The 28,000-nt window shown below is 42.1% G+C and overlaps 1 protein-coding gene across 1 annotated transcript in view; it reads left to right on the top strand.

Annotated features, from left to right (window-relative positions):
- Positions 1-28,000, top strand: part of LOC117508088 (cytoplasmic dynein 2 heavy chain 1) — a 370,951-nt gene that overhangs the window by 16,479 nt on the left and 326,472 nt on the right. The window contains exons 3-5 of the mRNA XM_034167743.1: positions 18,309-18,482; positions 19,799-19,937; positions 20,716-20,834. Of these exons, the coding sequence (XP_034023634.1) occupies positions 18,309-18,482; positions 19,799-19,937; positions 20,716-20,834 (432 nt within the window). The remainder of the gene's footprint in view (positions 1-18,308; positions 18,483-19,798; positions 19,938-20,715; positions 20,835-28,000) is intronic.

Below are 28,000 nucleotides of genomic sequence, written 5' to 3'. Positions count from 1 at the left end.
GACGGAGTGATGTGCGCTATGGACTACTTTACCCAGCAAGACTCAGGATCTCTTATAAAGAGGAAAGTAAGGAGTTTTGAGACCCCGTGAAAGCCATGGCCTATCATGGACTATCCTCCCCGCTTCAGCCGCCGGATTGGAAATTTAAACGGACCCTTAAAGACTAACCTGGGACGACTTGGACCAGCGGTTTGCATCATTGGGACATTCGTGTTTTTATTTTATCTAAAAGCGCTTTTTCACCACTTATTGTGAGTATGAACAGTTAATTTATCTAAGTTCTTAATTGGTCTGTCTCAGGAAAAATGTTTAAAATGGTTTTATTTAACTAATCCTCATATAAATATTATAATGTTAAGGTTAGTACTGCTTACTCGTTTTGTATAAATATTTTTGGTATGTTTCACATGTTGTCAAGGTATTTACATTATTGGTATTTACAGTTATTCTTTTTACTTTCTCCACTGTAGTATTATTTACACACAGCCAGTATCTGTGGCGTGTGCTTTTTGCTGCTTATTATAATGGCTAAGGACTTAAACCCACCAATCAGCACAGTGTTATTAACACACAATGTTAAATGTTTATTTTGCGTTCTGATCCTTCTGTTCCCCGAGGATCTAATTACACTTAAGCGTACAACGGAACACCTGCATATCTATCTAGCCAAACATGGACATACTGTACAGCAATACTATCACATCTTAAGTTGTTATTCTGGTCTTCAGCATTTACTTTACTCACATGAGTGGTTTTGTATGTTAACTGGCCATCTCTGCCTCCATCACATGAATATTTTGCAGTATATGTAATAGCCATGAGTACACTTACTGTAATAAGTTATAGTGTAAAGGGTCTCCATAGTCCAATTAAAAGAAAGAAAGTATTATTGCAACTCAAACAGTTAAGGTGTCAGGTAGCACTTCTACAGGAAACACATTTGTCAAATGACGAACACGAAAAATTGAAAAAGTCTTGGGCTGACAAAATTTACTACTCATCACACTGTTCTGGTAGGAAGAGGGGGGTAGCCATATTAATACATAGGCAAATCAACTTTACTGAAACTCTGGTACATAGAGATAAGGAGGGCAGATTTATATTGGTGAATGGGATAGCAGTATTATTTATAAATGTATATGCTCCTAATGAAGATGTGCCCGGGTTTGTAAAATCAGTTTTCAGTATGATTGCGGAGTATAGCTCTGGGCTTCTGATTTTGGTAATTGTGTAATGTCAAATTTAGATCGACAACCTTTTTCTCATACCCCCATATCTAAAATGGGCAAAATGTTAAAAAACCTATCTGTAGAAGCTGGACTAGTGGACACATGGCGGTCTAAATTTCCAAAGGAGAGGAATTTTACCTTTTACTCAAACAGACACACATCTTACTCACGAATTGACTATTTTTTTTTACCGCTAAAGCTGAATTATATAGAATTGACAATATCACAATACTGCCCATCACAATTTCTGATCATGCCCCCATTGTGCTTCAATGGGATATAGGACTGACCCCAGCATCCAAGCAATGGAGACTGAACGCCTCTCTTTTCAACGATAAGGAATTCATCGCTCTTGTTAAAACAGAATTTAATAATTATTTAGATATAAATAGAACACAGGAGACATCTCCAATTATGCTGTGGGATTGTGCAAAGGCATATTTATGAGGCTGCATTATTTCCTATGCAACAACAAAAAAAAGACAAAAGGCGGCCAAACAGCAAAATGGGAATAGAGCAAGTAGACTCTTAGCCTTCAGACTTAGAAAACAGCAGTCTTCAAAGGTAGTTCAAAAGCTAAAATTAGGTCATAAATCTATTATAAAACCAAGAGAGATAGCCGAGACATTTGCTGAGTTCTATAAAGTTCTATACAGTGATAATGATACTTGCTCCGATGAGGCTAGTATAGCGAACTATTTACATAATATAAATGTCCCTGAATTACCCGAGGTAGTAGCTAAAGAATTGGATGAGCCAATTCAAGAAGGGGAAATAAAACAAGTTATCTCATCCCTTAAGAATAATAAATGTCCTGGCCCGGATGGCTTCATAAATGAATTTTTTAAATGTTTCAGGGATATTCTTACCCCCCCTTTACTGGATGCATATCACTATGCTCTTGAAACAAAACAATGGTGCCATCTTGGTCTGAAGCCACGATAGTAGTATTGCATAAAGAGAGCAAGGACCCTACCGATTGCAGTTCATATGCGTTATGTTCTCTAATGTCATATACCAACACAGAGCAGAGTAGCTACCTAAACTCTGTAAGGGAGTTAGAGTATCTCGTCAATAGTTTTACATCCTCTTTGAAGACAACTTTGGATGCTGTAGCTCCTCTGAAAAAGAGAGCTTTAAATCAGAAGTGTCTGACTCCGTGGTATAACTCACAAACTCGTAGCTTAAAGCAGATAACCCGTAAGTTGGAGAGGAAATGGCGTCTCACTAACTTATCTTCACTTAGCCTGGAAAAAGAGTCTGTTGCTCTATAAAAAAGCCCTCCGTAAAGCTAGGACATCTTTCTACTCATCACTAATTGAAGAAAATAAGAATAACCTCAGGTTTCTTTTCAGCACTGTAGCTAGGCTGACAAAGAGTCAGAGCTCTATTGAGCTGAGTATTCCATCAACTTTAACTAGTAATGACTTCATGACTTTCTTTGCTAACAAAATTTTGACTATTAGAGAAAAAATTACTCATAACCATCCCAAAGATGTATCGTTATCTTTGGCTGCTTTCAGTGATGCCGGTATTTGGTTAGACTCTTTCTCTCCGGTTGTTCTGTCTGAGTTATTTTCATTGGTTGCTTCGTCCAAACCATCGGCATGTTTATTGGACCCCATTCCTGCCAGGCTGCTCAAGGAAGTCCTACCATTATTTAATGCTTCAATCTTAAATATGATCAATCTATCTTTGTTAGTTGGTTATGTACCACAGGCCTTTAAGGTGGCAGTAATTAAACCATTACTTAAAAAGCCATCACTTGACCCAGCTATCTTAGCTAATTATAGGCCAATTTCCAACCTTCCTTTTCTCTCAAACATTCTTGAGAGGGTAGTTGTAAAACAGTTAACTGATCACCTGCAGAGGAATGGTCTATTTGAAGAGTTTCAGTCAGGTTTTAGAATTCATCATAGTACAGAAACAGCATTAGTGAAGGTTACAAATGATCTTCTTATGGCTTCGGACAGTGGACTTATCTCTGTGCTTGTTCTGTTGGACCTCAGTGCTGCTTTTGATACTGTTGACCATAAAATTTTATTACAGAGATTAGAGCATGTCATAGGTATTAAAGGCACTGCGCTGCGGTGGTTTGAATCATATTTGTCTAATAGATTACAGTTTGTTCATGTAAATGGGGAATCTTCTTCACAGACTAAAGTTAATTATGGAGTTCCACAAGGTTCTGTGCTAGGACCAATTTTATTCACTTTATACATGCTTCCCTTAGGCAGTATTATTAGACGGCATTGCTTAAATTTTCATTGTTACGCAGATGATACCCAGCTTTATCTATCCATGAAGCCAGAGGATACACACCAATTAGCTAAACTGCAGGATTGTCTTACAGACATAAAGACATGGATGACCTCTAATTTCCTGCTTTTAAACTCAGATAAAACTGAAGTTATTGTACTTGGCCCCACAAATCTTAGAAGCATGGTGTCTAACCAGATCGTTACTCTGGATGGCATTTCCCTGATCTCTAGTAATACTGTGAGAAATCTTGGAGTCATTTTTGATCAGGATATGTCATTCAATGCGCATATTAAACAAATATGTAGGACTGCCTTTTTGCATTTACGCAATATCTCTAAAATCAGAAAGGTCTTGTCTCAGAGTGATGCTGAAAAACTAATTCATGCATTTATTTCCTCTAGGCTGGACTATTGTAATTCATTATTATCAGGTTGTCCTAAAAGTTCCCTAAAAAGCCTTCAGTTGGTTCAGAATGCTGCAGCTAGAGTACTGACGGGGACTAGCAGGAGAGAGCATATCTCACCCGTGTTGGCCTCTCTTCATTGGCTTCCTGTTAATTCTAGAATAGAATTTAAAATTCTTCTTCTTACTTATAAGGTTTTGAATAATCAGGTCCCATCTTATCTTAGGGACCTCGTAGTACCATATTACCCCATTAGAGCGCTTCGCTCTCAGACTGCGGGCTTACTTGTAGTTCCTAGGGTTTGTAAGAGTAGAATGGGAGGCAGAGCCTTCAGCTTTCAGGCTCCTCTCCCAATTCAGATCAGGGAGACAGACACCCTCTCTACTTTTAAGATTAGGCTTAAAACTTTCCTTTTCGCTAAGGCTTATAGTTAGGGCTGGATCGGGTGACCCTGGACCATCCCTTGGTTATGCTGCTTTAGACGTAGATTGTGGGGGGGTTCCCATGATGCACTGTTTCTTTCTCTTTTTGCTCCGTATGCATCACTCTGTATTTAATCATTAGTGATCGATCTCTGCCCCCCTTCACGGCATGTCTTTTTTCTGTTTTTTTCCCTCAGCCCCAACCAGTCTCAGCAGAAGACTGCCCCTCCCTGAGCCTGGTTCTGCTGGAGGTTTCTTCCTGTTAAAAGGGAGTTTTTCCTTCCCACTGTTGCCAAGTGCTTGCTCATAGCGCCTTGGGGCAACTGTTTGTTGTGATTTGGCGCTATATAAGAAAAAAGTTGATTGATTGATTGATTGATATAGGCCATTATCTATGCTCAACGGAGATGTACGCATTCTCACAGCTATTCTTGCTAGACGGTTAAAAGATATTATAACGCAAATTATAAATCCAGATCAAACCGGGTTTATTGCTGGGAGGTACTATGGAAATAATTTACCGTGAGTATTAAATATTATATCTCATCAGAAAGAGAATGAAGTAACAACAGTTCTAATTTCCTTAGATGCCCAAAAAGCATTCGATCGCGTGTCTTGGAAATATTAAATTCAGACATTAAAGAGGTTTAAATTTGGGCCTAAATTTGTAGATTGGATACACACAATTTACTCGTCCCCACAGGCAGCTGTCAGCGTCAATGGTGTCAGATCGTCACGTTTCAACTTAGAGCGTGGGTGTAGGCAGGGGTGCCCGCTGTCGCGTCTTTTATTCACAGTTAGCATTGAACCAATGGCCCAACTCATCCGGGACGATGATGGCATTAAGGGAATTTTGATTGGCACAGAGGAACATAAAATCTCACTCTACGCCGACGATGTTCTATTATACGAGGTCTGTGAGAAAAGTATCCGACGTTTTTATTTTATGCAAAAAATATATGGATTTGATTCATATGTTTTTACGTCAGCCAAGCTTGAACCTTCGTGCGCATGCATGAGTTTTTCCACGCCTGTCGGTTGCGTCATTCACCTGTGGGCAGACTTTGAGTGAGCACTGGTCCACTCCTCTCGTCGTTGTTTCATTGCGAGGAAATGGCGGAATGATTTGGGCTTTTTTTTTTCCATCAGAATTTTTTCAGAAACTGTTAGAAACAGGCAGCTGGAAACCATTCGAAAAATGTATCTGGCTTTTGGTGAAAATTTTACGGGCTTCACAGAGAATAAGGAGTGTTACTACAGCTTTAAGGACTGCCCACAATGGCGCACGGCGCGCCGCGTTCCGAGCCGCCATCGAGAGGCAGAAACCACCACATCATTTCTAAACGGATCGCTGTGTGGAGCCGAGACCATCGTGTGCAATTTCTCTGGTTATCACAAGAGCTGGACATCAGCCATTTTCCGGCAGATTTCACTTTTAACAAGCGATTTTGTCATGGAAAGCCGCGCGTAGGCTTCGCGCATCACGACCGATTCGCTGATGAAGCGAGACAAAGGAACACCTCCTTTTCGGAGTTTTAAAGGACAAGTTGGGACAAGCCCAGCTCTCCACAATTTCTCTTATACTCACTCGACTGGTAAACACTGAAAGCCGAGATAGGATATATGTTTTCGTTTTAAAGTAATGTGCTAATTTTTAAGGTTTTGTGAGCACATGCTGTGCCAGGCAGCAATGCATTATGGGTAGCATAAGGTAATCTCAGACGTTCACGACAGGGCAAATGCATTTCAGACACTCTGTTCAGGGTCCACAGATAACAGCATTATACTCTAGTGCCTAAAACTCTCGTGAATATATTCTCTGGGTTTATAGATGTTATCTGGAATTGTGTTTGACATTTTTTCAAGGCCGCTACTGCCATCTACTGGCCAGGAGTGTTCATGGCAGTATGAAATGTCTGGGTACATGGCTGCTCTCAAAGTGTTGGTATTGTCCATTGTCCAGGCGCTTTTTGTGTGTATATATTTGTTAACTTTGTATTCTAAAACTACGGTTAGAAGTAATTCCGACTCCTTATCGGTCCACACGAACGAGTTTGGCGCCATGTTTTTAGTTTTTGTGGAAGTGACGACAAGAGAATAAGGCTCCTGATTGGATAGAATTTTAATCAGTACCGCCACCCAAAGGTTTGGCAGCCTAATTACAACACATTTATACGGTTCGATGTGGATGGATTTTTTTTTTTTAAATGACGTAGTGTGGATGAAGTTTTTTCCCCAAACTGAAAGGGTAAGATATTCGGTTTTACAAATACCCAACAACGTGTGTACATGGCCTTATGTCTGTGAAAGGCACTATATAAATAAATTTACTTACTTACTTACTAATATTGAGTTCACGTTTTACAACATCATCAAAGTTTTAAAACATGCAATTGCGATGACACTTTCAGGGCTCCGTAAAAATGCCTGTTTTTACAAATAAAAATGGAATATTTTACAAAAGCACATTTATCTTTAAACCAACACACGTCACATTAACGTGTTGGTTTACATAATGGATTACTGAACCAATCACTGTTTAGCACTTTTACCCAGAATGCTTTGCGGTCTGTGTTTGTTACAAAACCTCAGAATTAGTGCCTTATTCAACATTAAAAGATATATGTTATATTTTAACTTTGTACAAATAACAGAATTGATATTAAAGGAGTTATTCTATCAGTATTTTCAAAAAACCATAAGTTAGTATGACTTCCTCCTGACCGGAGTGTTGAAATTGATAGGGAGCTGGCCTTATGGCTGCTCTGGGTGTGCCTCTGTGGTGGGAGCGTTGTTGTAAACAAGAGCTTCCAGCAGGGGCAGAATGTTGAAAGAAAAATGATTATGATTAATAAAGAGTTGATTTTTGTGGGTGCTCTCAGGATTTGTCTGTGCTGCTTCCTACAGAGGGCAGCATGGTTAAACATTCTTGCTTATTCTTTAGGTCTTTTACTGCTTTTGATGCTTTCAAAAGCGATCGTGTTAAAAATCAATTACAGCTCTTTAGTAACTGTAAATGTCCCATAGACAACACCGGAAGTTATCGGTTATCGATTATCTGTAACTTCCGATACATTTTTTTAGTGGTTTATCGGTTTATCTTTATCAAAGATAACTTTTCAGTTATCTTAGTATCTGTTATCGAAGTTAATTTTTTGGTTATCTGTGCCCACCACTGAATTGAATACACCACAAAGACAAGATATTTATTGTCCAAACTGATAAACGTTAGTGTTGTGCAAATATTTGGTCATTTTGAAACGGATGCCTGCCGTTGGGGGACGTGAGCCTGTTTCAGTTTCCTGAGGAAGCAGAGCCTCTGTTGGGCCTTCCCCACATGGAGATGTTGACAGCCCAGGTGATGTCAGCTGTGTTTATTTCTTTAAAAATAAATGTCTCCATGCATAACAGGTGGACCTCAGTAGATTTTAGTGCAACTCATGATAATTACAGAGAGGAGGTCCTGAACCTCACTACTTGGTGCTCCCTAAATAATCTGGCCCTTAACTCCTCTAAGATAAAGGAGTTGGTGCTAGATTTTAGGTGGAAGACGGAGGACCCCCCCCTTCTCATTCAGGGAGACACCATAGAGAGGGTCAGTGACTTCAAGTTTCTGGGAACATACATTTCTCAGGACCTTACATGGGGCACCAACACCATTGCCCTTGTAAAAAGGGCACAGCAGCATCTGTACTATTTAAGGTCACCGAGGAAGGTTAACCTGTCCCAGGAACTGCTGCTGTCCTTCTGTAGGTGTTCTGTAGAGAGCGTCCTCACCAACAACATCTTGGTGTGGTACAGGAGCTGCTCTCAGGCTGACAAGAAGGCTCTGGAGAGAGTCAGGAAGTCAGCACAGAGCATTATAGGAGCGCAGCTGTCCTCTCTGTCAGACATCTATAACACCAGATGTCTGCGCAGGGCCAGAAGCATCAGCTTCGATGGTTCACACTCCGGGCACAGCCTGTTCTCACTGCTGCCCTCAGGAAAGAGGTACCGGTCCATCAGGGCCCGCACACCCAGACTCAACAACATGTTCTACCCAAGTGTAATACAGGTATTGAATGCACATTAGCCTACAGTCTGCACTACTCGTTGCATTTATTTTTTACAAAGGTGAATGCAATGAATACTACAGACTTCTATTTATATACACCTACTGGCTCCTTTGTAAATACATGTATATACGAGGGCTGTCCGTAAAGTATAGGTCCTTTTTATTTTTTTCAAAAACTATATGGATTTCATTCATATGTTTTTACGTCAGACATGCTTGAACCCTCGTGCACATGCGTGAGTTTTTCCACGCCTGTCGGTGACGTCATTCACCTGTGAGCACTCCTTGTGGGAGGAGTCGTCCAGCCCCTCGTCGGAATTCCTTTGTCTGAGAAGTTGCTGAGAGACTGGCGCTTTGTTTGATCAAAATTTTTTCTAAACCTGTGAGACACATCGAAGTGGACATGGTTCGAAAAATTAAGCTGGTTTTCAGTGAAAATTTTAACAGCTGATGAGAGATTTTGAGGTGATTCTGTTGCATTAAGGACTTTTCACGGTGCGAGACGTCGCGCAGCGCTCTCAGGCGGCGTCATCAGCCTGTTTCAAGCTTAAAACCTCCACATTTCAGGCTCTATTGATCCAGGACGTCGTGAGAGAACAGAGACGTTTCAGAAGAAGTCGGTTTTAGCATTTTATCCGGATATTCCACTGTTAAAGGAGATTTTTTTAATGAAAGACGTGCGGACGGGTCTGCGCGTCGGGACACAGCCGACGCGGCGCGGCGGCACAGGAAAAACACCTCCGTTTTGATAACCATTTGCTAAAATCCAGTTGGCTTTTGATGGCTTTCAGTGGAGTGAGTATATGAGAAATTGTTTATCAGCTGGAGATGTTCCAACTTGTCTTTAAGGCTTCCAGCAGAGCGTCGCGGCGGCTGCGAGCCGACGCTGCAATCCGCCCGCACGTCTTTCATTAAAAAAATCTCCTTTAACAGTGGAATATCTGGATAAAATGCTGAAACCGACTTCTTCTGAAACTTCTCTGTTCTCTCACGACGTCCTGGATCAATAGAGCCTGAAATGTGGAGGTTTTAAGCTTGAAACAGGCTGATGACGCTGCCTGAGAGCGCTGCACGACGTCTCGCACCGTGAAAAGTCCTTAAAGCGACAGAATCACCTCAAAATCTCTCATCAGCTGTTAAAATTTTCACTGAAAACCAGCTTAATTTTTCGAACCATGTCCACTTCGATGTGTCTCACAGGTTTAGAAAAAATTTTGATCAAACAAAGCGCCAGTCTCTCAGCAACTTCTCAGACAAAGGAATTCCGACGAGGGGCTGGACGACTCCTCCCACAAGGAGTGCTCACAGGTGAATGACGTCACCGACAGGCGTGGAAAAACTCACGCATGCGCACGAGGGTTCAAGCATGTCTGATGTAAAAACATATGAATGAAATCCATATAGTTTTTGAAAAAAATAAAAAGGACCTATACTTTACGGACAGTCCTCGTATTCTTATTGGACCTTTTATATTTACTTTTTACACCTTTGCACTACGGGAGTTGTCTTTTTAATTTTGTTGTACCTTGTGTATAATGACAATAAAAAGCATTCTGTTCTATTCTAGTCTGTTACAGTCATCAGTGTGTGTCACGCTGTGTCCCACAAATAAACACATATGCACAGCTTGGTGTCAGTATGGGGTGATGCATGCACAGCTGTGCATTCTGTCTGCACACAGCCAGCTGTCTGTGCATGCCACCACTGTGAGCAGTACCATGGCCCAAGCAGAGAATCTGGTCTGCTTGAGGTTTCTACCTCATATCATCATAGGGAGTTTTTTCCATGCCACTGTTGCATATGTGCTTGCTCTGGGGGTTGGTAAAGTTAGACCTTACTTATGTGAAGCGCCTTGAGGCAACTTTGTTGTGATTTGGCGCTATATAAATGCAACGAAATGAAATGAAAAAAAAAAACAGCTACCTGTCCACCTGGGACACCTGTTTTGTGTCCTTCAGACTGAGTGCTCCTGAGTCTGAGGGACAAGCGTAACAGTTTCACTGTCTCCTTATAAAAGATTACTCTCAGTAAGGTGGTCCTCATGGACCACCTTACTGAGAGTAATCGTTTTGACCCACTGCAGTCAGCTTTTAGAAAATATTCCACAAAGACGGCTCTCACTAAAGTGGTGAATGATCTTCTGCTTGCAGTGGATTGGGACACCACTACGGTTCTGGTGCTGTTAGATCTTAGTGCTGCGTTTGATACTGTGGATCATCATATTCTACTCGATAGACTGGAGAATCATTTTAGGATTACCGGGAATGCCTTTTCATGGTTGACATCTTACCTGACCAGTCATTCTCACAGTGTTTTGTACAGTAACCCTACCTCTAACCTTAGTGACATGAAATTTGTGGTTTCACAGGGGTCCGTCTTAGGCCCCTGCGGTGTTTTAGGATTACCTTTCGTGGCTATGCTGATGATACTCAGTTATACATGCTGATAACCGCTGGTAATCTCATCCACATAAAATCCTTAGAAGATTACCTTGCATCAGTGAAAAGATGGATGTCTAGCAATTTCCTACTTTAAACTCTGATAATATTGAAATGATGGTTCTTGGTCCATTGAGACATTGGCATCAATTTGACCAGCTAACGCTTAGCCTAGGCTAAGCCTGTGTCATACATCACACTGACAAAGTGAAGAACCTTGGTGTAATTTTTTTATTGTATGTTGTCCTTTGACTTTCAGCAAAATACGTATAGCAAAGATTTGTCCCATCCTGTCTATGGCTGATGCTGAGACCCTGATTCATGCATTGGTTTCTTCTAGGTTAGACTACTGCAATGTTCTATTTTCTGGTTTACCGCAGACCAGCATTAGGGGTCTTCAATTGGTTCAAAATGGTGCTGCCAGACTTTTGACAGGAAGCAGAAAGTTTGACCACATTACACCCATTTTGCTGTCTCTTCACTGGCTTCCTGTCCCAGTGAGATCAGATTTTAAGGTTCTGCTACTAACCTATAAAATTATTCATGGGCTAGCACCTCCCTGCTTCGCTGACCTAATTTTGACTACTTTTTGGACTACAAAGCAGGACTACTTTGTGTCCCTAGGGTGAATAAAAAGTCTGTGGGTCACAGAGCTTTCTCTTATCGTGCACCTGCTTTGTGGAATGATCTCCTTGTGTCAATAAAACAGTCAGATTCTGTAGAGACCTTCAAGTCCAGACTTATTTTCCCTTTCGTATGGCTAGCATACTGGCATAGTATGTTATTATCAATCAATCAATCAACTTTTTTCTTGTATAGCGCCAAATCACAACAAACAGTTGCCCCAAGGCGCTCCACATTGCAAGGCAAGGCCATACAATAATTATGAAACACAGTCTATGTCTAAAGCAACATAACCAAGGGATGGTCCAGGGTCACCCGATCCAGCCCTAACTATAAGCCTTAGCGAAAAGGAAAGTTTTAAGCCTAATCTTAAAAGTAGAGAGGGTATCTGTCTCCCTGATCTGAATTGGGAGCTGGTTCCACAGGAGAGGAGCCTGAAAGCTGAAGGCTCTGCCTCCCATTCTACTCTTACAAACCCTAGGAACTACAAGTAAGCCCGCAGTCTGAGAGCGAAGCGCTCTAATGGGGTAATATGGTACTATGAGGTCCCTAAGATAAGATGGGACCTGATTATTCAAAACCTTATAAGTAAGAAGAAGAATTTTAAATTCTATTCTAGCATTAACAGGAAGCCAATGAAGGGAGGCCAACACGGGTGAGATATGCTCTCTCCTGCTAGTCCCCGTCAGTACTCTAGCTGCAGCATTCTGAACCAACTGAAGGCTTTTTAGGGAACTTTTAGGACAACCTGATAATAATGAATTACAATAGTCCAGCCTAGAGGAAACAAATGCATGAATTAGTTTTTCAGCATCACTCTGAGACAAGACCTTTCTGATTTTAGAGATATTGCGTAAATGCAAAAAGGCAGTCCTACATATTTGTTTAATATGCGCTTTGAATGACATATCCTGATCAAAAATAACTCCAAGATTTCTCACAGTATTACTAGAGATCAGGGAAATGCCATCCAGAGTAACGATCTGGTTAGACACCATGCTTCTAAGATTTGTGGGGCCAAGTACAATAACTTCAGTTTTATCTGAGTTTAAAAGCAGGAAATTAGAGGTCATCCATGTCTTTATGTCTGTAAGACAATCCTGCAGTTTAGCTAATTGGTGCGTATCCTCTGGCTTCATGGATAGATAAAGCTGGGTATCATCTGCGTAACAATGAAAATTTAAGCAATACCGTCTAATAATACTGCCCAAGGGAAGCATGTATAAAGTGAATAAAATTGGTCCTAGCACAGAACCTTGTGGAACTCCATAATTAACTTTAGTCTGTGAAGAAGATTCCCCATTTACATGAACAAACTGCTTTCTAAAATTTTAAATTCATTTATTAGTAAAGAGAGTGGGCCGCAACCTCAACTTTATTTAACCCTCTGGGGCCGACGACCAAGCTTTACTAAATTATAAATAACTTTTTAATGATATGAGATAGAAACTTCCTTTTTTTGCTGAAAAGTTAACTCCGCAGACTTTCGAGCCAGCCATCGGCCATCTTTGTACTCCTCATAGAAGCTGTGTGATGACGTGAGCAATGTGAGTGTCCATTCGGAATTGGTTCACTGTCACATGGTTTTCCAAAATCCAATCGTAGGGCAGATTTACCTCACGTGAAGAGCCAAAGATCATTTTCAGGAGTGATATGTTACTCGTTGGCCCGTTTGAATAGCCCCCCTGGATGCTCCAGTGAGTACATACTATTGGGCGCCCTGCGCCATTACACACAGTGATCAGTGAAAGCAGATGGAGAGCCTCTGATGACAGTCTCACATGCTCAAACAAAGAGTGTGTAACTATCAGGATTGCTCTACTAGTTTGCATGTGAATGTTACTGGATAACTGTTGCTTTATTACTGTTGCTATATTATTATAGGCCAATCTCCAACCTTCCTTTTCTCTCAAAAATTCTTGAAAGGGTAGTTGTAAAACAGCTAACTGATCATCTGCAGAGGAATGGTCTATTTGAAGAGTTTCAGTCAGGTTTTAGAATTCATAGTACAGAAACAGCATTAGTGAAGGTTACAAATGATCTTCTTATGGCCTCAGACAGTGGACTCATCTCTGTGCTTGTTCTGTTAGACCTCAGTGCTGCTTTTGATACTGTTGACCATAAAATTTTATTACAGAGATTAGAGCATGCCATAGTATTAAAGGCACTGCGCTGCGGTGGTTTGAATCATATTTATCTAATAGATTACAATTTGTTCATGTAAACGGGGAATCTTCTTCACAGACTAAGGTTAATTATGGAGTTCCACAAGGTTCTGTGCTAGGACCAATTTTATTCACTTTATACATGCTTCCCTTAGGCAGTATTATTAGACGGCATTGCTTAAATTTTCATTGTTACGCAGATGATACCCAGCTTTATCTATCCATGAAGCCAGAGGACACACACCAATTAGCTAAACTGCAGGATTGTCTTACAGACATAAAGACATGGATGACCTCTAATTTCCTGCTTTTAAACTCAGATAAAACTGAAGTTATTGTACTTGGCCCCACAAATCTTAGAAACATGGTGTCTAACCAGATCGTTACTCTGGATGGCATTACCCTGACCTCTAGTAATACTGTGAGAATTCTTGGAGTCATTTTTGATCAGGATATGTCATTCAATGCGCATATTATCAATCAATCAATTTTTTTTTATATAGCGGCAAATCACAACAAACAGTTGCCCCAAGGCGCCTTATATTGTAAGGCAAGGCCATACAATAATTATGTAAAACCCCAACGGTCAAAACGACCCCCTGTGAGCAAGCACTTGGCTACAGTGGGAAGGAAAAACTCCCTTTTAACAGGAAGAAACCTCCATATTAAACAAATATGTAGGACTGCTTTTTTGCATTTACGCAATATCTCTAAAATTAGAAAGGTCTTGTCTCAGAGTGATGCTGAAAAACTAATTCATGCATTTATTTCCTCTAGGCTGGACTATTGTAATTCATTATTATCAGGTTGTCCTAAAAGTTCCCTGAAAAGCCTTCAGTTAATTCAAAATGCTGCAGCTAGAGTACTAACGGGGACTAGAAGGAGAGAGCATATCTCACCCATATTGGCCTCTCTTCATTGGCTTCCTGTTAATTCTAGAATAGAATTTAAAATTCTTCTTCTTACTTATAAGGTTTTGAATAATCAGGTCCCATCTTATCTTAGGGACCTCATAGTACCATATCACCCCAATAGAGCGCTTCGCTCTCAGACTGCAGGCTTACTTGTAGTTCCTAGGGTTTGTAAGAGTAGAATGGGAGGCAGAGCCTTCAGCTTTCAGGCTCTTCTCCTGTGGAACCAGCTCCCAATTCAGATCAGGGAGACAGACACCCTCTCTGCTTTTAAGATTAGGCTTAAAACTTTCCTTTTTGCTAAAGCTTATAGTTAGGGCTGGATCAGGTGACCCTGAACCATCCCTTAGTTATGCTGCTATAGACTTAGACTGCTGGGGGGTTCCCATGATGCACTGAGTGTTTCTTTCTCTTTTTGCGCTGTATACACCACTCTGCATTTAATCATTAGTGATTGATCTCTGCTCCCCTCCACAGCATGTCTTTTTCTTGATTCTCTCCCCTCAGCCCCAACCAGTCCCAGCAGAAGACTGCCCCTCCCTGAGCCTGGTTCTGCTGGAGGTTTCTTCCTGTTAAAAGGGAGTTTTTCCTTCCCACTGTCGCCAAGTGCTTGCTCACAGGGGGTCGTTTTGACCGTTGTTTTTTTTTTACGTAATTATTGTATGGCCTTGCCTTACAATATAAAGCGCCTTGGGGCAACTGTTTGTTGTGATTTGGCGCTATATAAATAAAATTGATTGATTGATTGAATTGATTGATTGATTTCTTGACGTAAAGCACTGTTTACCATATCAATGGAGCGAGGGGTGGGGGGGCGCTCCTCAGACTGTAAGGAGCCAGAGTGGGTCAAAGTGTGAATGAAAGCTGCTTTAGGAGCAGCACAGAACACTCCAAAACACAATAGAAGTAGAAGTTTGTGATGTAACCTTTGTGTAATAGCAGACAGAAATTGCTTTGAGATGAGACAAACAAAACGCATAGACCATTTTGTATATATTATTCAAAATGTGCATTTGTGTTTATTGTTTGAACCTTTTTGTTGTACAGTCTTTCACACAAGACCTCAAATTACCTTTATAAAGTGTCAAAACAGTTGTTTATTATCGTTTGCTGTGTGTTTTGAATAAATGTGTGTGGAAAATTATTTTCTGCTTTACTTTTTCCCTTCTTATTTCTGATTGTAAACCTTTATTACACTTATAAAACACAACAAAAGCATATATATTATGAAAGCACAGATTGTCCTAAAAAAAAAAGAGACAGACAACTTGATTGTGGGATGCAGGGAGAGCTGTTAACAGCAATAATAAAACATTTATGCCAAGCGAGTGAACTGTCTAACAAATGCCCTTGGACCCCAGAGGGTTAAAGTCTGGGTCTTTTAGTGAAGCTTAGGGTTAATGGCTGGCGATCACCTTAGTATTTCTTCTGTTTTTCTTGTTGCTTAGTGCTGACAAATTATACTGTATTTGTTGTCTTTCTGATGTCTGATTCTGTTTTTTGTCTCTGTTTGAGGTGCATCTCCATCCAGAGATGGGAATGATGTCTTCTTCTGCAAGCCTGCTGTCCTGTGCACCTGCATGGCCTCCCAAAATTTTCTGTATATTTGTTTTGTCACTTGTGTTGATAGCATGGCCCAAGCAGAGGGTCACCCCTTTGAGTCTGGTCTGCTTGAGGTTTCTTCCTCAAATCATCAGAGGGAGTTTTTCCTTACCACTGTCGCTTGTGTGCTTGTTCTAGGGGTTGGTAAGGTTAGACCTTATTGTGTGAAGCACCTAGAGACAACTTTATTGTGATTTGATGTTGTATAAATGAATTGAATTAAATATGAATTAAATTGAGTGCTGCAGCATGCATGGCTATCTATGTGGGGTAATCATTTGTACGCACTGTGTGTCCATTCTGTGTGCATTGCTGTGTACATCAATAATAAATCAATATCCTGCTATTTTGAGTTGTCTTCCATGTACGAGGTCTGTTAGAAAAGTATCTGACCTTTTTATTTTTTTCAAAAACTATATGGATTTGAATCACGTGTGATTGCATCAGCCAAGCTTGAACCTTCGTGCGCATGCGTGAGTTTTTTCACGCCTGTCGGTTGCGTCATTCGCCTGTGAGCAGGCTTTGTGTGAGCACGTCGCGGTGGAGCCGCATGGCGCAAAGCAATGGCGTGATGAAGCCTCACAGGACATGTTGGGGCATGACCAGCTCATGCTCAATTTCTCGGATAATCACACGACTGAAAAGCAACCGACAGCCGTCTGAAATCCACCTGAAAGCCGTCCTGTGAGACCAACATGGAGGTGGTTTTGTGCCGCGTAATGAACGGCTCCGTGGCACGTCCCTCCGCTTTTCTTTCCATGAAAAAAAACTACTGTAACAGTGGAATGTGCTGAAAAAGTGCTGATGTCCACGTCTCCTGCCTTTTTGTGAAAGACGACGTCCCGGATCAACAAAGCCTTCACGTTGGAAATGATCTGGTTGTTTCAGCGGAGTGTGAGCCTGTCGATCGGCGCTCGGAGCGCGGCGCGCTCTCAGCAGTTGTGAGCCATCCTTAAAGCGGCCGTAACACTCCTTAATCTGTGTAATCCCCACAAAATCGTCCCTGAAAGCCATATTAATTTTCTGAACGGTGTCCACCTGGAGGTCTCTCACAGTTTTTGGAAAAAATTGATGCAGCAAAGCTCCAAATTGTTCAGACATTTATTCGCAATAAAAAAACGACGAGGGGTGGACCAGTGCTCACACAAAGCCTGCTCACAGGCGAATGACACAACCGACAGGCGTGAAAAAACTCACGCATGCGCACGAAGGTTCAAGCTTGGCTGATGCAATCACACGTGATTCAAATCCATATGGTTTTTGAAAAAAATAAAAAGGTTGGATACTTTTCTAACAGAGCTCGTATATTAGGTGCCTTGCACCTGCATCCAGTAACTTAAGTGGCTGATTTTATTTCATTTACATACTGCTGCCTATGTCACATTTCTGCCTACTGTCAGTTACACATTTCCTCTTTGTAAACCATTTGCAAAATTGTCTTCCCTCCAACGTGGAAAAGTTTGTATTGCCTACACAATATAACACTCCTTATCTGGGATCTTACTAAATCAGGCTATAACTTTTTGTCAGGCCTGAAACTGTTTGAAATGTTTGAAAACTTTATTTAAATTTACATTTAAAAGCCACATATGTTGTCTCAGGGGCTATGTCCATATAGTTGTTTGTCCCCATGGTGGTGACTTGCTATCGAACATTTCATTCCTGGGTTTTCATTAATAATAATTAAAAAGCTACACGAGTTTTGTGCATATGCTGTTGTGTATGCCGTATTTCTGTCCAATCTTCTTCCAATGACATGTTTTGTGTGTTTTTTGTTTGGGGGGGGGGGGGGGCTCTGTTGTGATACATTTTCTGTGATATGTCACATCATGGACAATGCAGGCAGCCAAAAGAAACTTGTTCTTCTGTTTTCTTGGTTGTATTGGTTGATGAATTTTGCCCCATTCGGTCGGATGCATAAAAAGTCTCTGCAGTGACAACAGCAGCACTTCTCTGAAAAGTTCAAAGATTTTCAACTTAAAAAAACTCAGAGCTGCTGCATATACTACTCCAGTTTCAATTGGAGCCACTGAAAAAAAAAAAAAAAAAAAAAAAAAGTGACACAGGAACAAATGTTACATGGACATGGGTCCTTTTACAGTAGGTGTTAAAAAATGCTGCCACACTATTTTTCTTTCATGCTTTATATATATATATTTTTTTTTTGTAAATTGGGTTGTATTTGTCTTTTCTGTCAGATTGACACATCAGGTGATTCTGGAGAGAAGGTGGTGGTGTTCTTCAAGCTGCATCCCACAGTGATAACAGAGAAAAACCTTCACCAGAGCCTCCTGGTGTCCTCCATGATGGGCTCTCCGATCAACACCCTCTACCAAAGCGTTAGACAGGTCTTTGCTCCTGTGTTGCTCAAGGTGAGCATGTGTAGCAAGCAGGGTGATGAGGGATTGATGATGTATGCATCATGTAAGGTACAGGTGAGTGACATTTGCATCCTACCTTCCTGGTAGTCAGGAGGATATTAGCTCAAGTGGTGAGTCTGGCAGGTTTTTTTTTTTTTTTTTTTTTTTTGCTCCAAACAGTGACAGAAACAATTAGTGTGAAAAACAAACAAACATTCTTTATTCCATTTGAGGAACTGTTACATCACATCATGTTTGTGGTACTCCCAAAATCACAAGGCACCTGAAAATACAAGGGTAAAAACCATTCAGCTAGCTAGTGTTAAGATCACTAAGGAACAATGATAGCAGCAGCCTTCCTTTCCAAAATTTCCCATACTTTTCCCCAAGCAGAGGATATTACAAAATTAATAGGCAAAATGCATCTAAGTACAAAATTCTCACCTGGTATAAAAGTCCCAGATACCAGTTTTCTTCTTCCTCTTTTGGCTGCTCCAGTTAGGGTTTGGCACAGCAGATCATCAGTCCTCATCTCACACAGTCCTCTGCATCTTCCTCTGTCACACCAACCACCTGCATGTCCTCCCTTAGTGCATCCATAAACCTTGTCTTTGGCCTCCCTATTCTCCTGCTTGGTGGCTCCATCCTCAGTATCCTTCTCCCTATATACCCTTGGTCCTTCTTCTACACATGTCCACACCATCTCAATCTCACCTCTTTGACTGTCTCCAAACCGTCCTGCCTGAGCTGTCCCTCTGATAGTCATTCATTTTCTATGCCCACTTACTCCAGTTAAGAGTCGGTTATCCTTATTCCCAGAAGGATAAATATATTTTGTGAGTGTTTCTTTCTCTTTTTGCTCTGTATGCACCACTCTGCATTTAATCATTAGTGATTGATCTCTGCTGTCTTCCACTGCATGTCTTTTTCCAGATTCTCTCCCCTCAGCCCCAACCAGTCCCAGCAGAAGACTGCCCCTCCCTGATTCTGCTGGAGGTTTCTTCCTGTTAAAAGGGAGTTTTTCCTTCCCACTGTCGCCAAGTGCTTGCTCACAGGGGGTCGTTTTGACCGTTGGGGTTTTTCCTGTAATTATTGTATGGCTTTTGCCTTGCAATATAAAGTGCCTTGAGGCAACTGTTGTTGTGATTTGGCACTATATAAATAAAATTGATTTGATTTGATTTGATATTTTGGTGACAGCTTGTTAAAGACCGAATTGTTTCCTGTCAAAAATACTAATAAGAAATTTTTCGGTATTCAAATTCTGTTGTAATTAGGAATCGAACTGAAGAGTTTAAATTTGAAAAAGTGTCTGTCTTCCTCTCTAGGATGAACGCTGGCGTTCAGCATTTGACCCAAAGCTAGCCGGGCTGCTGAGTGAGCTGGAGGTGGGACTTGGCTCAGTTGTCCGCCATTCTGGACCAAAACACTGTACCAACAAGGAGCACATGGAAGAGGAGGTCTTGGGTATGAGTAGAATTTTTTACAATCATATTGCATAGATATGCAGTATGTAAAAAGGGTTAGGTGGGTATTTAGGAATTTATATACAGTACATAATTGAATTATGTCACTTGTGCTTATACACAACATTTTTTCAGTTTCAAATAAACTCTGATTTTATCTTTTCAGGGCATAGAAAACACAAATACAGATAATAAAAATATATATAATTTGGTCGTGGGCTTTTTATGGAAAGCATTTTTTTGGTGCTTGTAGGTCAGCACTGTGGCAGAAGCAGCTAGCGTGCTTGCTTCACAATCAGAACATCCCCAGTGCAAGGTCACCAGAGCCCCAAACTCCTTGTACAGCAGAAGTTGGATTAGGAAGGAGCTCCAGCATAAACCTATCCCAAATCAACATGTGTATCCATACTGGATCACCTGTGGTGACAAAGGGCACAAATGGGAACAGCCAGAACAAATTATTTTAACTGCTGCTTACATGGAAATCTATTTGTTCTGCTTATATAGCCCATAGGGAGATTGGTTACAAGTGCAGTCTACAAAAGGGGTTCCTAAAGATGATGATTATTTTTTTTTTTTTTTACATTTTTTGAACAATGCAAAGATATACTGATTCATCCATCAGGAGGAAAATTGTGCAAGAAATGGCTTTTAAAAAGTATTAATTCATACACACGCCTAAATTGTTGGACACATTGTAAGAATCAAGCTCGAATGACAGTATTTGCAGTATTCACTGTCATCACCATCTACCCACAATATTTCCATTCTCTGTGTAGGCATCCTAACCCCCAGTGATGAATTCCAGTATTGGGCAGATGTCTCTGAATTTGCAGAGAAGAATCTTTGGAGAGAACGGGCAAGCTATTTCAGTGAGCAATTTAAAACCATAGAAAAGGTATGAAATAATATAGGTTTATAGGAAGATGTGTGTGTCTGCCTACACAATATAACACTCCTTATCTGGGATCTTACTAAATCAGGCTATAACTTTTTGTCAGACCTGAAACTGTTTGAAATGTTTGAAAACTTTATTTAAATTTACATTTAAAAGCCACATATGTTGTCTCAGGGGCTATGTCCATATAGTTGTTTGTCCCCATGGTGGTGACGTGCTGTTGAACATTTCATTCCTGGGTTTTCATTAATAATAATTAAAAAGCTACACATGAGTTTTGTGCATATGCTGTTGTGCATATGCTGTTGTTGAGCAATTTAAATCCATAGAAAAGGTATGAAATAATACAGGTTTATAGGAAGATGTGTGTGTCTGTGTGTCGGATGGATCCAAGAGACCTTGATCCCAGGTGTGATCTGGGCCCAGTAACACTTGGTTGCTCAACACTGGTGAGTGACTGGTGCTGGCGGACTAGTGCTTCATGCGCCTCACTTGTCCGACATGGCAAGTTAATTTTCAGTCACATTTAGAGTCAGATCTGGTGCAAAATCAGTATATTTTGGTGATGCTCCTACGGCAGCAGAAGCATTTTTCTGATCAACTGTTTTAGGATAAATGAACCTGATTCTCTAATTGTCTGCATTCCTTCTCATTTGTCTCTGTGTGGTGTTAAATTTGGTAGAAAAATATGAGACTGGATGAGGAACTCCAGCCTCGTCCTCCTGTACAAGCACGGCACCAGCACCAATGGCACTAGCATCAACTTCTAAACTGAAAGGTTTAGAGCAATCTGGGGCTAAAAGAACCGGGGCACTACACAGAAGTGACTTAGCTGCCAGAAAAGCCCTTTCACATTCTCCGGTCCAAGTGAATGGTACGGACGGGCTACAAAGAGCAGTGAGAGGGGCAACTAGCACAGAGAAATTGTTGCAAAAACACCGGTAGTAACTGACAAGGCCCAAAAATTGGCGCAACTCTCGACGCGTAGTAGGAGTTGTGTAGGAAAGTATAGCCTCAGCGTTCGCATTTACAGGCCGTACCTGTCCATGACCGACTATTTTCCCAAGATAAGACACGATAGCCCTGCCAGAATCACATTTAGCCAGGTTTAGCGTCAAGTTAGCTTGAGACAAACGCTCAAAAACCTCATGTAGGGTACGAATGTGCTCAGCCCAAGTATCTGAATAGACAACAATATCGTCCAAATACACATTACAATGAGCTACATCACTTAACACTAAATGCATAAGCCGCTGGAAAGTAGCTGAGGCATTTCTCATGCCAAACGCCATCACTGTATACTGCAAAAAATGATCAGGCGTCACAAAGGCAGAGATCTCCGAGGCGCTATCTGTGAGTGGAACTTGCCAGTAGCCCTTTAACAGATCTAATTTCATGATGTGTACTGCCGGACCAATACTGTCTATACAGTCCTCCATACGGGGTAGGGGAAAAGAATCTGGTACCGTGACTGCATTAACTTTCCAAAGATCCGTACAAAAGCGTGGGGTCCCATCAGACTTTGGGGCAAGGAGGCAAGGTGAACTCCAAGGGCTACGACTGGGCTTTGCAACGCCATTGTCCAAAAGATATTGGACCTTCTTTATGACCTCTCGTTTCATCAGAGGGCAACGATATGCATTGCTGTTTAATAAGAGCAGTGGAACCAACATCTATGTCATGCTCAAGTACAGTAGTGCGAGAGGGAATGTCACCAAATAAAGAAGGGTAAGACTATAGCAGAGCCAAGATATCACAAAATTGATCCTCACTGAGATATGACAGATTGACACGTATACTGGACATAAACTCAGAGTTGGACAACTGACCACATTGCTGAGCCACACTAGGCTCTTCCAAGTCTCCCTCGAGTGGCACATCTGAGAACATAGGAGAAAGACAAGACACAGCCAGTAAGGACTGTACTGGTTTCTCATCCCGCACATAAAAAGGCTTTAACATATTTACATGACATAGACAGGTTTTCCTCCTCCTCTCAGGAGTAAGAACGAGATAATTCGTATCTGATACCTTTCTGTCAATGACATAAGGTCCCGCAAAACGAACTGAGAGAGCAGGACCAGACGTAGGAAGCAGCACCAACACTTTATCACCGAGCTGGTAATGTTGAACCACAGCCTTTTTATCAAAACGCTTCTTCATGTCGGCTTGGGAAAAAGAAAGAGCTTCTTTAGCTAGTTTAGCGGCCCGCTGTAACCGTTCCTTAGTCCTAAAGACAAATTCTGACACGTCCCCCTTTGGTATTTTCCCGGACAAAAATTTTTCCTTGAGCGTTTTCAAGGGGCCACGAAGGTTATGACCAAACACAAGCTCGGCTGGACTAAAACCAGTGGATTCTTGAGTAGCATCCCTAATAGCAAACAACATAAAGGCAAGCCCTCATCCCAATCTTTGCCAGTCTCAAAACAAAACGTGCTCAACATAGACTTGAGAGTTTGGTGCCATCTTTCTAATGCACCTTGTGACTCTGGATGATAAGCACTGGACACGGAGTGAGTTACACCAAATGACTGTAAGGTCTCCCCAAATGCTCGAGACAAAAAGTTTGTTCCTTGATCAGTCTGAACAATCTTTGGGAGACCAAATGTAGTAAAAAATTTAATAAGTGCTTTTATGATAGAGGAAGCAGTGATTCTTCGTAGAGGAACAGCTTCAGGAAAACGAATGGTAACACACATCATGGTCAACAGAAATTGGTTACCAGATTTGGTTTTTGGTAAGGGACCAACACAATCCACAATCACATGCTCAAAAGGCTCACCAACAGCAGGCACAGGACGAAGTGGTGCCGGCGGTACCACCTGGTTTGGTTTTCCCACAATCTGGCAGGTGCTACAGGATTTACAAAAATGAGCCACATCAGTTTTCAGACCGGGCCAAAAGAAATGCTGTAGAACACGATTATAAGTTTTAGTCACACCAAGATGACCAGACCACCAATGTTCATGGGCTAGGGGTAGCACATGAGGTCGATAACATTTAGGGACCACAATCTGAACACCACACACCAACCATTGGAATCATCACTGGTCTCTGACCAAGGAACCCACTTACGCATCAACACACCCTGATCCAGGAAGTAGGTGTTGTTATCCGTTGAGCTCTCTAAAACAGAAAAACATTTCATTAAAGTAGAATCAGCTTTTTGAGCTTCAATAAGAGCTTTCCGTGTTAATGGAAGGGACATAAACGAGCCTGTCCAGAACTCCCCAATGTGCACATTACTCTTCGTGTCCTTCTCATCTCGGCCAGAAGATGGTGCACCATCCCCATACAAAACAGGGGCGAGCACAGAGTCACCTAAACCAACATCACCTTCCGGTGTTCCCTTTGCCTGGGCTCGGGTCAAGACGCACGCTGGAAACACCCCAGGGTGATTTGTGGCCAACTCATCGTTTTCAGATCCTGGAATAGGCTGGCTGACAACTTCAGGTACCGGGTAGACTTTTCCACCTGCAATGTCATTTCCCATGATAAAATCTACTCCCTCAATGGGAAATTGGTCACGAACAGCCACCGAAAATACGCCACTAACCACCTTAGACTCAAGACGGACATTATGCAGTGGAGCCGGGACATAAGTTAAACCAATGCCCTTCACTACAATGCTTGAGTGATAGTCAGTATTTGAGCCAAAAGGCAACACCCCAGAAAGGATAAAAGACTGAGACCCACCCGTGTCCCGCAAGACCTTAACAGGACGCTTCGCCTCTCCTGGTACAGAAACAAACGCCTCAAAAATAAAAGGCTTAAAACACTCATCAGGAGTAACAATGGGCACGCAAATAGACCACATTACAGCCGGAAGCACAGTTTTAGTTAAACCCACACCTTTAGGTTTTGGCACAAATTGTTGCTTCCGTTTTAGGACATCACAGTCAGCCACAAGGTGACCAATTTTATGGCAATAAAAACACTGCCTTTGCTTTTCAGGTCTGGCACTGACCGAAAAATTAGTTTGTGGCGGCTTGTCAACTGGTTTAGAAACAGAATCGCGTGTAAAAGTTGCTTTGTGCGTAAGCGCAAACTCATCTGCCAAAACTGCAGCCTGCTGGAGCGTAGTTACTTTCTGTTCATTAAGATAAATGATAATACGCTCAGGTAGAGAGTTTTTAAAGTCTTCAATCAAAAGCAACTCAGGCAATGACGCATAAGTGGACACTTTACTGGCGGAACATCCACCTGTCAAATAACAAGCTCTTTTCACGGGCAAAATCCACAAAACTTTGGGTAGAAGATTTCCTTAGCCCCCTAAAATGCTGTCGGTACGCCTCTGGGACCAACTCGTATGCACGAAGAATAGCGCCCTTCAGTTTATCATAATTTAGGCTATCTGAGACAGACAATGACGCACACGCCTCTAACGCTTTACCGCTCAGTTTACATTGCAGTAAAATATCCCACACATCCCGCGGCCAGTGTAATGCGACCGCAATGCGCTCAAAAGCCCCAAAATACGACTCCACCGTCACGGAAAACTGGAACAAGCGGAATGTTTTTAGTGACGTCAAACGCATCACGCGGACTGACCGGGGGAGGTTCCATAACCACACCCCGAACCTGCAGCCCCAGCTGCCGCATTTTAAAAACCGACTCTGCTTCCAACTTTCTCAACTCCACTTCTCTAGTGGTGGCAGCTTCTACCTCGATGCGCTTTAACTCTAGTTCACGTCTGAGCTGAAACTCTCGGTCTTTTTCCTCTCTTTCAACTTTAAGACGCGCCATGCGCACGTCCACCCGCACATCATGAGCAGAAGTTTCCGCACCAACTCCCCCAGGAGAAGGACTAAACTTGTCCTTCACCTCAGACACACCCGCGCCTGAGCTCACCTGCGGCAGCGGTGCGCTCTCTTGACCGAGACACACTGGGGACGCCGCTGCTCCCCCCGCAGTCACTTCAACACCCACGGGTTCATCACCCGCCGACAAAACAAAAACACCTCTGCTCACCAACACAGGCAGCACAGCTTCCCTCACCTCACTCACACGTAAACCAGAGGAGACGGGAATGTCATAATGCTGGGCGATTTCAAGTAAATCACACTTTCTACAGGCGTTAAACACAGAAATTGACGGTTGAGCCACAAACTCCTCCAAGTTAAACGTAGCCATCACTCACCAAACCGTCTCCAAACAAGCCACAGCTAATCACCACACAGCTGATCCCACTCACAGCTGATTACGCACACAGCCGACTCACAAAACGCTGTGCGCAAAGCCACGAAGTCATCCAATCACGCCAATTACGCGCACCTGCGCTCCACTCACACAAGACCACAAAAGACAAAAACAGTACACTATAACCGCTCAGCAGCCCACACAATTATAAAAGAATCCCAGAAAAAAGGAGAAGAAAAAAAAACCTAATCTATCTTCTGGAGCTTGCCGGGCACGAGGCCAATGCCCCCCGCCAGTGAATACACACTGCCCAGGATTCGCCCCGAAAATAACAAACTAAAACAAAAAACGGGCGCCCGACGGAATGGTGAACAAAAATCCACCAAACTGGACACCCCCCTATTCTAAACTGGGATTCACAACAAAAAAACAAAGCCACAAAAGCACAAAAACGCCCACACCGGAGCGCGCACACACACACACACACACACACACACACACACACACACACACACACACACACACACACACACAGAAAAATACCGTACAAACCAGCCCCCGATCCAATCCAACCTGACGGCAAGGTCGGACGAGCCCCCAAATCTGTTACGTGCCACAGTCTAGGGCACTGGCAACGCAACTGACAAATACAAAAAAAGAGAAAAGAAAAGGCGCGAGTGGAAGGTGCTCAAAAAATATAACACTTTATTAACAAAACATAACAAGAAAAAAGAAAATACGACAAAAAAGTTAAAAACATGCTGCAGCAAAAGAAAACCCAGACGCTTTTTGGGCATGTGGCACACTGGACTTTTATACTCCCAGGTGGGCATCAGCTGGCAGGTGCTGCTGATCAGCTGGGCGGATCTGAGACGTGGAGGCAAGGCAAAACCAACATATGTAACAGTGTGTGTGCGTGTGTGTGCGTGTGTGTGTGAAGTGCACGCAGCTGAAGTCTGTCTCAAATTTCCAAGTAAAGTTAAAAAATTCTGGAAAAGCAGAGCAGTGATTAAATTAATGAGTCCTCCAGTGTCCATAGCTGCTGCTGCATTCTGAAATTAACATTTATTTTACAAATTAAAGGCTGTTTCTTTCTCCATTTCATGTGTAGGAGGCATGGCTTAAACTCACTGCTCCTGCACAGAGAAGTGGGGTGGGGAGCGGTGGGGTGGTTCATATTATGTCCGTCTAATGGCCCAGTCACACGGCAGACGACGATTCCTGAACGAAGGGAAAAAAGTCACAGTTCGTTGAAAAAAGGTGGACGAAAGAGCTTTATCACAGAATAGCCTGCGAAGCAAGAGCGCCAAAGGGGCGAAAGAGGAACTAAATGAAACCGAAGCTAACGTTGATCTCGCCGCTTTAAATGAAACGTGCCTGGACCCACTGCTCGAGCAGTGTGTGTGTCTACATCTCTGAGTTCCAGGACTCGGCACTGGGACAGAGCTCATAGCACCTGAGTCCTGGAAAAACTGCAAACAAGCTGTGGAGATTTGTGCGCACGTCGGTGGACCCACCTGCTCTGGTTCCTGGTCCAGAATAAAAGAGGGATAATCTCCTTCATCATCAGAACCTTCACTGTCTGATGACACGCTGTGCACTCTGTCTTGCTCCAATCACTGTATTACGTTACTAAGCCATATATATTGATTTATACCAGAAAACTGTCAAAAGGGGGAATAAATATAAGTGTAAAGATGATTGAATATATCAGAACAGTAAATTGATCAGTCCATGTGACTCCCCCGCATTGACTTCCCATGTGTGGTTGTTTCCACCAGCTGCAGCTGATCCACAGTGTGAATTCGGCCTTCTAGAACAGCTCTTTATATAATCATTTGAATTATCTACCTGTTGCCACATGTACATAAGGGCTGGATTGTCATTTCTACACTCATATTGTTATATTTAATAAAGAATAATAAGCATATGCAGGAGCTGCTGCTGCTGCTGCCACTGCGTTCAAGTACCGTTGGAAATTACACAACTTTTTTGTTTCAAATTCAGCAGGTTGTGGCAAAATAATT

Source organism: Thalassophryne amazonica, chromosome 4 (genome assembly GCF_902500255.1).
Source record: "Thalassophryne amazonica chromosome 4, fThaAma1.1, whole genome shotgun sequence".
Lineage (NCBI taxonomy): Eukaryota > Metazoa > Chordata > Actinopteri > Batrachoidiformes > Batrachoididae > Thalassophryne > Thalassophryne amazonica.
This window is presented reverse-complemented; position numbering and strand designations above follow the sequence as displayed.